At 53.3% G+C, this 16,423-nt stretch overlaps 1 protein-coding gene across 5 annotated transcripts; it reads left to right on the top strand.

Moving 5' to 3' along the window:
* The first annotated feature begins 1,149 nt into the window (after positions 1 to 1,149).
* ABCD4 (ATP binding cassette subfamily D member 4) lies at positions 1,150 to 16,387 on the top strand. 5 transcript variants are annotated; one of them, XM_042791027.1, is made up of 19 exons: positions 1,150 to 1,225; positions 1,424 to 1,548; positions 1,668 to 1,795; positions 2,006 to 2,145; positions 5,245 to 5,361; positions 5,650 to 5,775; positions 6,635 to 6,685; positions 8,838 to 8,932; positions 9,900 to 10,021; positions 10,868 to 10,959; positions 11,135 to 11,224; positions 11,494 to 11,699; positions 11,995 to 12,086; positions 12,290 to 12,326; positions 13,448 to 13,497; positions 13,778 to 13,830; positions 14,194 to 14,270; positions 15,426 to 15,541; positions 15,708 to 16,387. In XM_042791027.1, exons 1-19 carry the CDS (start codon positions 1,209 to 1,211, stop codon positions 15,801 to 15,803), a joined length of 1,830 nt encoding a protein of 609 aa, XP_042646961.1. In that variant the 5' UTR covers positions 1,150 to 1,208; the 3' UTR covers positions 15,804 to 16,387. The 5 variants fall into 5 exon arrangements, with proteins under 5 accessions (XP_042646961.1, XP_042646960.1, XP_032864512.1 ...); XM_042791026.1 differs by having other exon boundaries at positions 11,491 to 11,699; XM_033008621.2 differs by lacking the exon at positions 1,150 to 1,225 and having other exon boundaries at positions 1,467 to 1,548; positions 1,673 to 1,795; positions 11,491 to 11,699.
* Positions 16,388 to 16,423: the final 36 nt, after the last annotated feature.

Raw genomic sequence — 16,423 nt, 5'->3', positions numbered from 1 at the left:
CCTGAGTGCATATTCTCTGATTTTGTGTTTTGATTTGCCCGGACCCCTGAGCAGATAGTAGCAGAGCAAAGACAAAGGAGATGATGATGAGGGAAGAGAAGGAGGGCTGGGAGGCAGGGGACTGGCAGGAGAAGGAAGCTACTTGGTGTATGGGAAGAGGGCCCCACGAAGTACATGCAGAAGCCCAAAGGCTCTGCAGAAGAAATGGCAGCAACAGGATGGCAGGTATGAGAGATGCACGAGGAAGGATGGGATTCCAGCTTGTACGATCCCTCATCTCGTATCATCAGACTTGTCCAGAAACTTGTGCCGAAACATTTCATTTGGGCAACTACCCAGATCTGGGAAAAAAACCCAGCTGGATTCTGTATTAAACTGAGGATCACGGAGAAGCCAGAGAGTGTCCATTCAGCGACACAGACCATTGCTCCTTCCTTGACGTCCCTCCCCACCCTCCACCCGGGGCGTTCCCCTGTCCCGCTCCCATTTGTGCGGCAGAGTGGGGAGCACACTCCGCCGTTCACCATCACGCAGGGGATCGCTGCCTTATCCCCCGGTCCCGGCTTGAGAAATTTCCCACAGACCGTGGCCACCTCAAGTTGCGCATCCTTTCGAAGCAACCCAAAACTTCACTGCCCACCCCAAAATAACCCAAACGTGCAGGTACCAGCCCTGCTCCTCCTTTCCCATTGTCCCCCATGGCAAGTGCCCACGGGGCACCATCCCTCAGCCTCTGGGATCCCCAGAGGGAGCAGCCTGTGCTTGTCCAGCTCCTTCCTCAGCAGAAGAGGAGCCAGTAACCTATTTCTCCGGCCCGGCAGCCGTGGCCCTGCCCACCCACGGCCTCTGGTCCTCCTCCGCGGCTGGCGCCCAGCGCAGGCGGCCGGGACACCGCAGCTCAGCCAGCGGCCCGCCTGCGCAACCCGGCAGGCTGTGAGGAGGCGCTGAGGTGGGGGGGGGGGGGGGGGGGGGGGAGCGCCCACCCGCCCCACGCGTGGCCGCGGCTGCGTGGGGAGCCGGGCGCCCCCCCCCAACCCCCCCACCCGGCGCCGCTAGGGGGCGCTGCGTGCCGGCGGGCCGCGCGGCGCCTCGCCAGGGGGCGCTGCCGCTCGGCGGGAGGGGCGGTGCCGGTGGGCGGGGTCTCCGCGGTGACGGCGCACCCGGAAGCGCCCGGCAGTTCGGCGGCCGGGCCGGGCGGCGCGGGGCTGATGCGCGAGGGGGAGAGGTGATGAATATTCATGTTGTAACGCCCGGGGGGGCGGGGCCGGCCGCGCGCTGATGGCGGGGGGCGCCGGGGCCGGCGGGCGGTGAGGCGGGGCCGGGCCGGGGCGGGGGGTGTGAGGGGCGGGCTCGGGGGTCCCGGGCCGGGCCGGTGGGCACCCCCAGAGCTCACTGTTGGCCCCCGCGTCTTCCCCCGCTGCAGGCCGGTGCCCCGGCTGGACGGGCGGTTCCTGCGGCGGTTCCTGCGGCTGCAGGCTGTGCTCTTCCCCGGGTGGCCCTCCCCCAGCGCCCTCATGTTCCTGACGCTGCTCTGTGTCGCCTTGCTAGGTGAGCCCGGGGTGTGGGGGGGGGCTGCACCCCGGGTCTGCTCCCCGCCCCCTGCCCACCTCGTCCCTTTGCCGCTGCACCGGCTCCGTTTCCATCCCCTGCTTGCCTCTTTCCTCCAGAGCAGCTGGTTATTTACCAGGTCGGCATCATCCCCAGCCAGTACTATGAGGTGCTGGGGAACAAGGACTTCTCCGGCTTCAAAACGCTGACTGCCGTTGCCCTGACTCTGATCGTAGTGAATTCCACGGTAAGACAGGCCAGAGGATTCCCTGTCTTGGGAGGGGAAGGGAGAGCTGCCCGTGGCTCCCGGCATGATCCTGGTGATGAAGGATCTAGCGCTGCCCTTGCCCCGTTAGGTAGCTATGGATCATTGGTACAAACTGGTTTTATGTCATTTTGGGAAATGCTTGTTCTTCTTAGTCATCTCCTCCTGTCTGTCTTCTTGCCCTCGTTCCAGCTGAAGAGCTTCGACCAGTTTATCTGCAACATGATGTACGTGAGCTGGAGGAAGTCTCTCACCGAATACCTCCACAGCTGCTACTTCCAAGGCCAGGTCTACTACAGCCTGCATGTGCTGCGCGAGGACATCGATAACCCGTAGGCTGCCTGCAGCTTCTCTCAGCCTCTTGCTTGGCTTCTCCTGGGCTGCTCTGCACCTTTTCCTGACTTCTATGTGTCTATGGGTAGGGGCCTGAGCCCTAGAAGCTTTCGCCATCTAAGCACAAATCCCCTCTTCTGCTGTGGGTGGGAGCTGGTACCTGTTGCTGGCAACTTCTGTGACTGCCAGTTATGATGGTTTTAGGAGTAGGATGTTTCTGTTGGGAGGAAAACGGAGGCCCAGCAGAACGGGGACCTAGTGCTGCTATAAAACATGCTATCTACAAACTCAGCCCTTGACACTCGGTGTGATGTTGCAAAGGGCCTGTCTGGAGTCGGAGAGCACTGCCTCTCCCTGCCCTCACGAAACCAGCACGTTAGGACAGTCCCTGTTGTTCTGTTTGAACTTCAACCACCAGAGTCTCCAGCTGAACGCAGTTTTGTTTAGTTGGCTTTTTAGTAGTGGTTTTGATAAACCATGGGAGCCACATCCAGGAAGGGCTTTGTTTTGCACTGTATGAGGGCTGCATTTCCCCTTTCCAGTTCCTAGGAAGGAAATGTCAGGGGCGAATTGAAATATGAAAGAAGGAGGAGCATTCAGACCCTCCTTGCTTATCCCAGCCCACCCCAAGATCCCCTTCCAGTTTGCTTCGTCCACTGTCCTGCTTACTGCAGAGCTGCTGATCTATCCAGGCTGTGCAGCGGGGGTCGAACGCCTGCCTTCCTCACAACTGCCTGCGGACCCTGGCCTTGCAGCCCGTCCTTGCACACACTGCTGTTGTAGCATTACTACGTTGTGTGAGAGGTAGAGGCTTTTTGTTTCCTTCCAGAATTGCTTAAAATCTAGAAACCAGGGGATACATTTTCTAAATAGTGTGGCTTTATGCAGTTGTTTTGAGACCACGAGCTCTCATCCTCTGGAGGGGGCACCTCTGGTCTAGTCACTGCACTGGTGCCATTTCCCACATTGGTGGCACCAGAGGTGACCAAGCTCAGGGTCCCTGTGAGAAATAGCTGTCTTGCAGGGACTTCTGACTGTTGCTAATAGTGGTGACCTCAAGGAACTGAAGCAGCCTCTGTGCCTCTGCTGCCCAGTGCTCCTGGCTCCTTCTCCTTGCCCCTCTGTTGTGCAGCGTGGTGGTCTGTGTGGCTGCACAGCGAAATTGTGCTGAGTATCTTGGATATTTTTTTGTTTCTACCATTTTTCAGCTAGATCCGTTTCCTGGCTGCTTCTGCTGCCCCAGTGCTAGGAGACAGCCAGAGTACAGGCAACCAGCTGTGTGCAGGGGGAGCAGCAAGCAAGGAGGGGGCTTAGCTTGGATCAAGCAGTCTTTCCGCCAGATGTGAAATCACAGCTTCATGATGCTGATGCATTTTCCAGCCACTGTCAGGGTTACTCCTACCCTTATTAAATGTTCATTTCTGATTATGTTTTGCAGTGGTATGGAGTTGCAAGGAGAGGTTAAAGAGCTATGCCTGTCACCAAGGCGTGCAGTGCTTCCCAGGCAGTGTAGCACATCGGCCATGGACAGAAGCTCCTGCACGCCTGTCTTTTCCTTTGCTGGGGGCAGGGAAGGGGAGGACAGAGGCTCCTCACCACATGACTATCCTGCTCAGGTTTATTTTTAACCAGGGAATGTGTTCACATTGTGCAGTGAAATGCAAGAGATAACTGAGTCGATCTGCTCTGCAGCGATAGAGCCAGGTCTCCTGACCTTAGCAGACGAAATGTGTGGGATTGCTGTGGAGTATTTTTCATTACCACCTTGCTTCTGCTGAAACATCCAATCTTATTGTTTAGTGTCTTTTTTGGTGCCACTACAAAATTCTCTTTATCTTGCAGTTCCTTGATGAGAGTTTTTTCCCTGTACCAGGTACTTAGAGAATTAGAGCCATGAACTGACCTCCCATTATGCAGTGCAACCCAAACTGAGTGTTAGATGCACAGTGTCATCCATGTAGAAGGAATGAAGAGTGGGTTCTGAGTGGCATACAAACACTTGTGTCTCATAGCGGGGTGTTTGAGTCGATGTTTATATATTATCATTACATGTTGCTTAATAGCTCTAAAAAGCAATATCCTGCCATGAGTCTATTGCACGACTTAAATTATAACTTTATGGGAATAATTACAGTCTGAGGAAAAGGAAGAATGATGGCTATAAGGTCAGTTAGGGTGAGAGCTGCCCCCAAATTAAATCCATTGCTGCTCCAGGACTGCAAAAGTGTTGAATGTCCTTGTGGTTGTATCTGCACTGATGGCTAAGCAGGAGCCTGACCTTGCTCTTCAAGTCAGGGCTCCAGCAGAGTCACGGCCTTTCCACCTGCGCTTAGTGCATCAGACTGAAGCCTCACCCACGTGCTCTGGACAGATGAAGTGCTGAGGGAGTAAATATACTGAAATTCTTTCTAGTTACCCCACATGCTCAACAGTGGGACAGATGGGACTTGAGGGTCTGTCACCTGTGTTCCTGCTGCCAGTGGGGCAGGGAGGCTTGGTGCGCTGCTGCCTGCTCTTGTGGGGTGGGTGGAAGCACTTTCTTCCTTGCAGAAAAGGGACCAAAGGGCACTCCATGCAGGGCGAAGGGACCAACTGCTGCGGAAGGGTGGCTTTGATGGAAGTGTTTGCAAATATCCAAAAGCTGGTGAAGGCCTGGCCCATGCCCTAGCTGGTCCTGGTAGCTCTGGTGCCTGAGATGCAGCACCAATACAGAAGGTTTGGGGGAAAGTCAGTGGCTTTTGGTAGTACAAGGGTGGGTCTAAGAGAGGAGTAAAGGATGAGGATGCAGAGACCTTTTAGCACAGAGATGTACAGTGTTGTTGGAAGTGGAACAAGGGATTAATACAAGGAACAGGGCGACGGTAACAACAGGAGCTGTTTTTCCTGGGTGTCAGGAAGGCCCTTGGGTGAGTCCTGCTGGGCCATGGAAGTTGTGCCCTGGGAGTTACAGCTGCAGGTCCCTCCCAGGCAGGGTTGTTCACCTGCACCCTGTGCTAAGTTGAGGCAATGAAACAGCCTGGCTTGTGCCCTGCTAGGGAGTCAGTGCTGGTTCTTGCTCCTGGGCTTTAACACTGTCAGTGGCTCTTTGCATTGAGCAGGGACCAGCGCATCAGCCAGGATGTGGAGAGGTTCTGCAAGCAGCTCAGCTCCATGGCCAGCAAGCTCATCATCTCGCCCTTCACACTGGCTTACTACACGTACCAGTGCTTCCACAGGTAAGGACCCATCCCGGCCCTGCTTTCATGCCTCTTTCCTGTGCTCTGTTTTGGAGCCTGGCACCCACGTTACAACTCCCCAGATGGATGCTTGTACATGTGGGTGAGTGGTCTCTGCACTCCAAAGGAAATTCTGCCATGGGGATGCTGGGATGTGCAGTGCTGGCCTCCAAACCTCTGTGAAAGCCAAGAGAGGTGCCAGTTGAGGGATCTGACTGCTTGAGCCCAAGGCTGCTGGTGTGTCCTTTTGCTTGGATTATTAGCTGACCTCTTTCTCCTCCTCTGTAGCACAGGCTGGCTAGGCCCGGTGAGCATCTTTGGGTATTTTGTCATTGGGACGATTGTCAACAAGGTACTGATGAGCCCAATTGTGTCTAAACTGGTGCAGCAGGAAAAACTGGAGGGGGATTTCAGGTGAGTCCCAGCAGAGCAGTGTTTTCACTGCCTCTTGGCAGCGCCTGCGAAAGCTGCGTTTTTGTCCCTGTTCAGTGTTATGTATGTACCTACTTCTATTGTCCATGACTTTCCCCACACTCAGGGAAGCCTACCTGTGCAGTGCTGCCCCAAAGTCCGCATGCTGAGCCCCTGACACTCCTTTCACTGTCCTGTGTTGTGGCAGGCAGTGCCCTTGGTTCAGTCTCCAGGCTGCTTGCCTGGTCACTGATGTTGCTGGTGCCTCTGCTAGGGCATTGGATGTGTTGAAGAAAACTGCACGTGGAGCTTCTTTGGGTGCAGGTGCAACTTCAGTGAACTGCATCTACTGGCAGAGATCAGGTTTCTGTTTCACCACCACCTTCACAAAGTGTCCAAAACAAAACAGTCTTTCCATATGCTCTATAACTCACCTCGTCCTCCCGCTGTTGGGTTGGCTGGGTGTGTGGCAGCAGCTTTGCAGCTTTCCCTGGGGCTCAGGGCATCCAGGGACAGCATCAGGAGCTGGTGTGGAACAGGGAGCCCAGACCAGGGCAATTGGTTGTGGTGATTCTTTATGGTGGAGATGGTGGGCTAGCAAATGGGAGGCCCAGGGACTTAGAAGATGCGCGCAGAAATCGGGAAACCAAACAAATGTGCCACTGAGCTGGCCCAGAATGGTAACACCTTGTGCCAAACCTTGGTCTCTGGTGCCTTTTTGAGCCTATTATTTCTGTCAAGAGATGCCTCAGATCAGTGCTTTGACAGATGCAAGACGAGTTTCCTCTAGCAAGGATGTTTGCTACGTAATACACTGGGCATTTGTGCACATTCCTGATGATGTGTTTTTGGGGTTCTCCAGGTTCAAGCACATGCAGATTCGTGTCAATGCTGAACCAGCTGCTTTCTACAGGTTAGTATGGATCACAGTTGGGAGCCCAGCAGCACCTCCCCACTCAGCGACGTGCTGAAGTCTGTTGAGCTGCTTGTTGGAGCCTTTAGGGTGTCTCACAGAAATGGCTAGAACTCAGGAAAAGGGCCATGATTTTACTGCAGGTTGTGTTGGGATGCCTGGCTGGTGGCAGGAGGTCATTGCTTCTCTTATCACATGTCTACCTTTGCCCTGTGTATTGCGAAATCATGTTGCTTCCAAGATTTTAAGCAAGCAGCAGCTGTCCTGTCTCAGGTCTTCTCTGCCTGTTGTCTGTATTTGGCTCCATCATCCTGTAATGACTGAGCAATTCAGGTGTTGTGGTGTTGTCCCCAAAGTGGTTTGATTCAAAGTCACCAATTTCATGAAGATTTATATTGACAGGCATGAAACTCTGGTTTAAATAACTGAAATCAATCTTGGTTTGCACCGACAAATTTGAGTTATTTCTTTGTGGGCTGGTTGATTCTTATTGGTTGATGATCATTATTCCTAGTGGAGAAGATACTTTAATTACCTGCCCTTATTTAAGCTGTGGTACTTTTCCTCACAGTTTTGGAGTTTTTTATTCTATTACTAAGTAGAAAATGGAAAGTGAATTATTATACCAGAAAACAGAGTGTCTTACTTCAGTACAGTTCATTAGCAGAAAAGCTTCACTTGGTGGAAAACTAGAATTTAATTGAATTGCACAAAGCTAGGCATTTTCATGGTATGAATCCTAATAAAGGAATTTTTTTGGAAGGTTGCATTCCTAGAATCCTGCAAGAGGAGCATGTGGCAAGTGGCTGATTTTGATTGCCAGACTTCTCTAGCTTGTAGGAGCTGTTAGATCTTCTCCTCTTGCACCTGCCTAACCATTGTTTAGGTAAAGGAAGAAACAGAACCTGAGCACTGTCACCTTTTTACTGCTTTGGTTGCTAAGCCTTTGGCAAACTTGCTTTAAAAGTGAACTGAGTGAGAGGAAAATCTGAAGCCAATACAGCAATCTCCTCATCTGCAAAAGAAATAATAGCTCTGGTCCCTGGTGCCATCCTCACCTTTAACTCCTTGTGTCCAAGGCTTTGTCCTTTCTGAATACTCAGCAGCAAAGATTGCAGCTCAGTAGTTACCTGAGATGGATTGTAAGGCAGTAATGCCAAATTGAATTCTAACTGGATGTATTTTTGAGAAAGATAACGTGTTTTTCTAAGAATCAAGAATCTTTCGAACGGAGACTCTTCAAAAATATTAATTCGTGGGTTTTTGTGCAGCTCCTGGCCCTATCTGCTCGGGCCCTAGTGACTTCCCCACTGCGTGGACCGTGGTGGGAGTGTGGGTGTGCGCTGTGCACAAGCGCCTGTTGGGTGGCAGGGGCAATAGCTGCGCGGTGGGAGTCTGGAGCGAGACCTGGAGCTTTCTCTGCATTTTGCCACCTGAGGGCAGCCCAGCCCTTGCGAAGGAGCAGAAGGAGCTGCCAGGCTCGCTGCAGGGGGTGGTTTAGAGCTGAGAGGTGCGTCCTTGCTAGTGGCTCAGCTTGGCGGTGGGAGCATCACTGCTAGCTCGGTTGGTGGGCAACCCCCTGATGCCTGTGGAGATACGCCTGGGAATGGGGGGGCTGTGGGGCTGGGGTCACCTGCACTGGGGGCTGCACTGCTTGCGGCTTGTCTGTCCCACTCCTGCAGGATGGGGAATGGGAAGAGGCGGACTGGGGCTGCTGGCCGTGCAGGTGGGGTTGGCTTGCTGTCACCTCCTGGACTCACCTCTGCCTTCTCCTTTCTGGCTCCAGCTGTGTAGCAGTACTGTCCTTCTTTTCCAACCATGCTCTGCTTGGAAAGTGTGTGTGACCTTGGGTGTGTGTTGCTCCAGGCTGGGGCCTTGCTAATAGTGCCTGGCTTTGCCTCACCTGCTGTATGCAACAGCAGCATCCACGGGCTCTGGGAGAGATTTGCAGGGCTGCTTGTTTCAACCAGAGTTTCTTGGTGAAACTCTTTAGGAAGGTGATCTTGGCTGTTCAGCTCCTGCTCAACAAAGAGCTTGTTGCTTGGAGGCTAAGGTACCAGACCCTTTCCAAGCCTCAGTTCTAAAGCCTGTGCTTTGACATCATTGTGCTGCTTCTGGAAAGTCTGTGGGATGTTGCAATCTTATTTTACAGGGCCGGGCGAGTGGAGCACATGCGCACAGACCGGAGGCTGCAGAACCTGCTGCAGACCCAGAGGGAGCTGATAGGCAAGGAGCTGTGGCTATACAGTGAGTGGGGAGCTGGGGGGTCAAGTGAGGCATGTGGTGGCCCACAGACTTGAGAATCCTACTGCTAGAGCAGTAGTGTTGGGTTTTCAGCTCCCGCCTCTTGCTGGTGCATGAAAGCACTGAGGGTGAACAGAGGGTGCCTCCTGCAGTCCTAAGTGGGAATCCTGTTGTGAAAAAGCCTTGTAGAGAGCAAAGTTGTGGAGGATCAAGGTAAGTCAGAGAATGTAAGCCCCAAAAGGGGAATCTGCAGGAATTTGTGCTTTTTTGTGGGGCAGGTGTTCAGTGGCCAGGAAGAGAGGGAAGGGCTTGAGCTTTGGAGAAGGCGGCGGCTCTCTGTGTCATTGCGAGCTGTGGAAACTTCTTTGCTCTAGAGCCTGTCCCTTGAGCATAATTGCCCTCTGCAGGTGTCCCTTCTCCCATTGTCACCGGGTCCAGGTTTGGATGTTAAATGGCCACTATCAAGACAGCTCTTCCTCATCTTACCGGCATAGTGAGCTTCTGAGCAACCTAAGGGAGGGAGAGCCCTGAGTGCAGGGGTGTCTGTTGGAGTTTGGGGTTTTCAGTCTTTCTGCCTGTCCTGTGCTCCAAGACACACTTGACAGCCAACCATCTTGCCCAGAGCTTCCTTTTTGCCCTCTGTCCTGTGTCTTGTGAGTCAGCCAGGCTCCTGAAGAGTCAAAACAAGCTGGTAAAGTGGCTTTTGCCCCATGGTGGTTCCTGAGCTGTGTGTCTAGATGATGTTTCTCTGCTCAGCAGCCTGCCCCAGAGTGCTCTTTGCTTGTCAAATGGATTTTCACCCTGGTGCTTGTGCTGTCTTGTGAAACAAGTTTTGTTCTGGTGCATTGTGAAGGGCTGAGGCAAGACCATGGGTCTTTCTCTGGCAGAGCTCATCAGCTGCACTTGAGCCTGGCTGGGACGAACATTCCCAACCTCACTCACTGTCTTCTCTCAATGTGCTTCTGTCCAGTTGGCATCAACACCTTTGCCTACCTGGGCAGCATCCTGAGCTACGTGATCATTGCCATTCCCATCTTTTCTGGGGTCTACAGTGACCTGAGTCCAACAGAGCTCAGTGCCCTCGTCAGCAAGGTGAGCTAAGGGTGACCTCCCTGACCCTATTGCGGAGGGTGAGCGGGCACTGAGGATGGAGGTTTCATGTGGAGCTGGTGGAACTGGGGCTGGATAGCCTTCAGGTTAGACTGTCCTTGCCCATGGTGGCATGGAAATAGGAGCATAGAGCCAGCTGGTATACAATTAACTTGGGGGTGAGGGCTGTCAAGGACACATCTATGTAAGTGTTTCCTAGGTCAGACCTCTGTGTCAAACAAAACTAGGAGGTCAGAAAGGCTCTGGCTTTCAGTGGTGTGGGTGGGGATTGGGTCTGCACAGTGCTGTGGGTCTGGGTTATGCCTTGGGCTGCTGCCTGCGGTGAACTTGGCCACCTGCAAGGCTGAGCTGGTTTGCATTTGCCTTCCTGACCTGACTCACGCCAAGGTACTCAAAACTGGCTTGTGATAGAGAATGCAGGGCTAAAAATAACCAAGTGGGCACTGCAGGCTGAGACACCTTGCTCTGAGCCATGTATGGTGCTGGGGCAGGGCTGGGGGCATGGATCTGCATGACTTAAGGCAAGCGTGCTGGGCCCTGGGGTGGCCAGCAGGCACTCTGCAAACACCGTCCCTGGGTGGTAGGAGATGTGTCCACCTGGCAAAAACTGCTGTACTGAGCAGGGAAGCCCTGGTCCCTCCACATACAGTAATCTTCATTCCCACTTCATTCACACCCACTGGGTGACTTCTCTATCCCTCCTTCATCTTGCTGGGACTGATGTGGCCAAATGTTCGGACTCCTTGGCTGCCTCCTTGCAGCCGTGGAGGAAGGGGCAGTGTCCCAGATCAGCACTGACCCTTGCTCTGGCATCTGATTTCTCTGCAGAATGCTTTTGTTTCCATCTACCTCATTGGCTGCTTCAGCCAGCTTATAGATCTCTCCAGCACCTTGACCGATGTAGCTGGCTACACGCACAGGTGAGCTCTGCAGGCAAGTGTCCACAACAAAGGGAAGTGCGGGACAAGACTCTGCCCAGATCTGTGCTAAATAAATAAGAAACGGTTGCTTGTTAGGAAGCATGGACAAGTTTGAATATTGTGAGGAGTTTGCTGGAGTTGTCCCTGGCATTCATGCAACCTCTTATTCGTCTAGGATTGGTGAACTGCAGGAGACCTTGTTGAGCCTTGGCAGAAAAAAAAAAGATAACTACTCAGAAGCCAAAGCCAGCTGGGATTTGGACGGGTGAGTCTCGTCTCAGCAACTGGCTGGCTTGCAGCTTACATGCCAGAGTGCGGGGTGTCACGCGATGGAGGTGGCCCTTGGTGTCGCAGCCTGTTGCATCAGTTGGTTGAAGCAGGCAGCACTCACTGTGATTTGTCCTTTCTGGGGTGCGTGGGGCAGGGCTGCTGTCGCTGTGGCACAGGAGGTCTAAGGTGCCTGATTTTTGCCAGTCTCGGTGTGATCATTTACCCTGAGATCTCTCCTCCTTTGTCTTGGTGGTGGCTCAGCAGCCATTCTGGGGAGGACCCGCTGCCAAGGGACACAGCTTTCCTTCTGGAGCGAGTGACACTCTCAGTGCCATCCTCTGGCAAGCTGCTCATCAAGGACTTGAGCCTGAGGATCTCACAAGGAAACAGCGTGATGATTGTGGGGAACACTGGCACAGGGAAGACATCTCTCCTGAGGGTCCTTGGGGGACTCTGGGAGAGCACACAGGGTAAGGACTGCTGCTCACCAGAGCCTTCTCTCTCGCAGAGCTGCCCTGAGTTTGGAAGGTGGCAGTGTGGGGTTGTGAGGCCAGTGCCACCTTGTGATGGTGAATGTGTCACGGATGCATCGGAGCCACCCATCTCTATCCCATACTCTGCTCTGGCTCTCATTGCTTTGCCCCGTGTTGCACATACACCTTTTCTGGGATTTTTTTGGCTAGTTTGTGGGACAGGACTGCACAGGGGTTGGTGGGGAGCTGCTGACTGATGCTGCAGGCTTGGCACGAGTGTGTCTCTGTGCAGGGAGCATCAAGATGCTGACCTGCTTTGGCCCCCGGGGAGTGGTGTTCCTGCCGCAGCGGCCCTTCTTCACCGATGGAAGCCTGCGCGAGCAGGTGAGCACAGGGGCTGCCTCTACTCTGGCCCCAGCTCTGCTCCCAGCGGTGGTTGTGCCCTGCAAACCTGCATGCTGCAGAAAGGACTGCAAGAGGGAGGATGCCTGTGGCTCCTCACCCCTGAGTTCATGCCACTGCCGTTGTGTCTCTGATGGACTATGTCCAGCTCCCTCTGACGTGGCTTCTTTTGCTCTGTTAAACAGGTGATCTATCCTCTGAAGGAGATCTATCCAGTTTCAGGTATGTGGAAATTCATTAGAGCAGTTAGCCAGCCCTGTGGTGTCAGCTCCCTGTCCTGTACCCAGTGCAGCTTCTCCCCTGCCATGTTCCATCAGGAGCACTCATCCATTTCGCTTCTGTTGCTCTCTGCTTTGCCCTGGAAGATTTACCTTAGTGTAGATAAAGGTTGGCACTGCATTCCCTTCCTTTTGGCAGGGAACATACTTTCTTGACAAGAACATATTCTCTTGATCCAATGAGGGCAAGCTGGCCATGCTCTGCATGTTGTGTTAGACATGATACGTGTTGAGGCACCTTGCTGTTGGGATACAGCTGATCTGTCTGGTACAACCTGCCTTTGGCCAAGCCACGTTTGCCTTCATCTCATTTTCCATCTGTCTCCATCTTCCACTGTTTCTCTTTTTTGAATGATGTCCCAGGGCCATTCATGCTGTCGAGGTCAGACTACATGGATCCTTTCTCTGCTGCCCTCCTCCCAGGCCAGACCACACATGGTCAGCTGCAGTTTGCACATGTCCAGGTTTAAGCTTCTGTCTGAGTGAAACAGTTACATGCTGCTTTCAAACACTTGGGAGTCACAGTCTTGCAGAGAGTAACTGCAGCCATCAGTTACTGTTGTGGCTCTTCAGCAGCTTCAGAGAGGTCAAGTGTACCAGCTCAAGTGTATGTTCTGCTCCACAGCTGGTTCACCCTCAGGTTTTTCCCATCCCACATAGGATCCTTTTGCTGGCTGTTACCCGAGCCCTGCTCTCATGACTCCCCCACCTCAGCATACAGTGGGCACTCAGCTGTTTGAGAGCAGCTGGAGGGCAGGGCCTTGGCATTTGAAGCCTGGATCCTTGTGTTCTGGCTGTGTCCACCTGTGACCATGGACTGAGCCAAGCCTCAGGTGTATCTGTGGGGCCCAGCTGCTCACAGGCCTGGTTCACATTTTTAAAGAAGGTCAGTCTTTGGGAGCTCTCTGTGCCAAAGCTCAGGACTTGGTATAGTTAAGTGGTTGTCAGCTACACTGGACCTCAGGAGATCTGCCAGTCCTTTTCTCCTGCCCCACTGAGGACTCCTTGCAGCTGTGGCCTCAGAACATATTGCCTCTGTTTATACTTTACTGCTTTCTCCCCTAGGATCTGCAGATGATGAGAGAATTGTGCGATTCCTGGAGCTGGCTGGGCTGGTGAGTCCCCAGTAGTGCTGCTGCCTTCTTTCCTGGTGCTGCCAGTGAGGGGAGAAGGGCTGAGGTTTTGTGGCAACGCAGTATGGCCATGTGCTGGACACATGCAGGGACACTGCAACTGGAACAGGACCGTCTGTGGGACAGGCAGAGGAGGGGGGATACAGAGCATCTTAAGCTCAAGTGGGAAAAGAGAGAGTAGCAGGAAGGGGGTGGTTGTGCTCGGGGCCATGGGCTGACAGGGCTGGGGGCTGTGTTCACAAGTCTGCTGTGCTCTCTGCAGACGGATTTGCTGCTGAGGGCTGGAGGACTGGACAAGCAGGTGGACTGGAACTGGTAAGGGAGCTTGTTGTCTGCATAAATTTGGGTGATCCCTCTGGTGGGGAACACTTGTGTAAGCAGATGCACATTGATGCTGGGCTTACGAACATCTGTGTCCTGTGGGAGGTGGGCAGCATACAGAGGCAAAGCCTTCATGCCCCAAGCGTCAGTGCCAACAGTCACCAGCCGTGCTGCTCTGCAGGCAGCTGACTGTGCACAGGGGTGCAGAGTCAGTCCCAGCGTGGAGTGGGGCATGGCAGGACACACAGGGACAATTGCTTGCTGGGTTTCCAATATCAGCAACCATAGCAACTGTAAGCTCTTTAGCAAATGAGCTCTTTCTGTTGAGGGAGATTTTGAATCTTGACCCTGCTGCAGGTATGATGTGCTGTCCCCAGGGGAGATGCAGAGGCTGTCGTTTGCACGGCTCTTCTACCTCCAGCCAAAGTATGCGGGTGAGTGAGTGACTGCAAAAGAAAAGGGGGGGAGGGGAAAAGGCAGGGCCTTTGGTGTAAAGAGAAGCTGGTACAGAGACAGCTCATGAAATCCCTTCTTTGCTAGGAACATGCTTTGTCTTGGCCATTATGTTGGCAGCGTAGCATACAGAGAATTCAAAGGTGAAAACATTTAATTATCTGTGTGGAGGGTGGTAAATCAAGAGACTGTATAGAAGACATTCCCTTCTTAGGGAACTAGTGATTAATGTTCTTGGTCCAGATCCAATGGCACCTGAAGAAGCCCCCTCTCAGCGTGCTCACCAGTTACTATGTAAAGAAGTGTGCATGCTAGGGAGCGTGGTGTCAGCTGCCACATCAGAAGTTTGTGAATTTTTGTGGAAGCACTGTGGGAAATTTAGCTGTAGTGCAACAAAAGAAGAGAAGGAGCAGTGGGAGAAACGGTGCTGAGAGATCACGGAAGCAGCTCCCATTAGCAGATGGGGCTAATTCTTTTGCACACCTAGATTGCTAGTGACTGCTGGGGGCTGGAGGGGCCTGTTGGACTTGTGAGGGCCAGGGTGGGTGTGGGTGAACAGAGCCAGTGTCAGTAGCAAGTAGCCACACATAAGTACCTCTCTTGACCTGAAGCCTGCGGCACGGCTCAGTGATGTCTGGGCAGAAGGAACCTGTGGGTTGCAAACTAAAAGCTGTAGAGATGATATAAACCGAATTGAATTTATCTGCTCCACATCTGTAGTATTTACCCTTCACTGACAGGGAGGTGCCTCAGGCTGTCCTGGATGCCCCAGGTGGGGTCTGGGCTGGAGGGGTGCACAGGCTGCTGCTCAGCCTGGCACTCGGCTTGCCTTGAGATGGTCACGTCTTGGTTTTCACAATGGTGGGGATGGGGCAGTGGCTGGCAGCTAAGAGAGAGGAATGAGGTGAATTATGCTGTTTGAGTAGATTCAAGGGTTTGTGGGGAAGGGCAGCTTTCCCACTTGACTGACACCAGAGGAAAATCAGAGTCATTAGGCCTCTCCTCGCTTGCCTTCTGCAGATGTTCTTGGTGAACTCTGATAAATACGTGAAATGTTCTTGGCAGTTGCTGCTCTTTTGCCTAGGGGGAGATGACTGGTCAGAGAGGGTTTGTGGGGCTTACAACTTTTCTCTCAGTGCTAGATGAAGCCACCAGCGCCCTCACAGAAGAGGTGGAGCATGAACTGTACCGTGTGTGCCTTCATCTGGGTATGACGCTGATCAGCGTGGGACACAGGGCCAGCCTGGAAAAGGTGAGATGGGGGGACAGCGCTCCACACCCCTCTGGTGGTGGCAAGACAGGGGAGGTAGAGAGGGTCCCTGGTGAGCAGAGGGGAATGACTGATGCTAGAGAGCCTTACTGTGGGAGGACATGCCCTTGTAGAGATACTCCTCAGTCGTTGCGTTATTGAATTGCAGTTCCACAGCTGGATTTTGAAACTTCATGGGGAGGGAAGATGGGATCTCACTCGATGTGAGAAGATGAAGCGGCTCCCAGCTGGGGAAGGATGCTGAAAAACATACCTTTGTCTGGCCAGCCACAGAACCTGCACACGCGTGGGAGAGCTCTGAATAGCACAGACATGGAGCTGCCAAGCCAACAGCTGCCAACAAGGGATTCATCCAGTGCAAGACCAGTTCTACATCTTGCTGATGGTCACAAAGCCAAGTCTGAATTCATGGTGTGGGGTTCTGCCAGGAGCAGACACATCTATGCTATCCTTCTCCCAGCCCCCTTCTCCTGCCTCCCCGTCTCTCATGGGGGAAAGGGCTGAGCTGCTAGGCTGCCCAGAGAGAAGATGCTGTCTCATGGGGCTCGCAGAAGCAATGGCCACCAGGATGCAGCCTTCTGTTCTGACTTCTGCCTCTGGTACACAGCCCTGCAGAACAGGATTCTGTACCTGTGGCTCTGTTGAGGGTTGTGCTCCCCAGCAGGAGCCAAGGGATGCACTGTAAGGGGAGGAGAATGCTGGCACAGAGAAGGGGCATGTCTCTGCTCTCCTTATGACACATGGTTACAGGTCAAAGGAACATTTTTGTATTAAAATCTGGGGCCTGTTTTCCAACGATTTTTATGAAGAAGAGTCGGTATTTGTTAACCAGGCTGCTGCATCTTTTTCTTCTGGGGTTTACTT

This window comes from Tyto alba, unplaced genomic scaffold (assembly GCF_018691265.1).
Source record: "Tyto alba isolate M040663 unplaced genomic scaffold, T.alba_DEE_v4.0 Super-Scaffold_18, whole genome shotgun sequence".
Lineage (NCBI taxonomy): Eukaryota > Metazoa > Chordata > Aves > Strigiformes > Tytonidae > Tyto > Tyto alba.
This window is presented reverse-complemented; position numbering and strand designations above follow the sequence as displayed.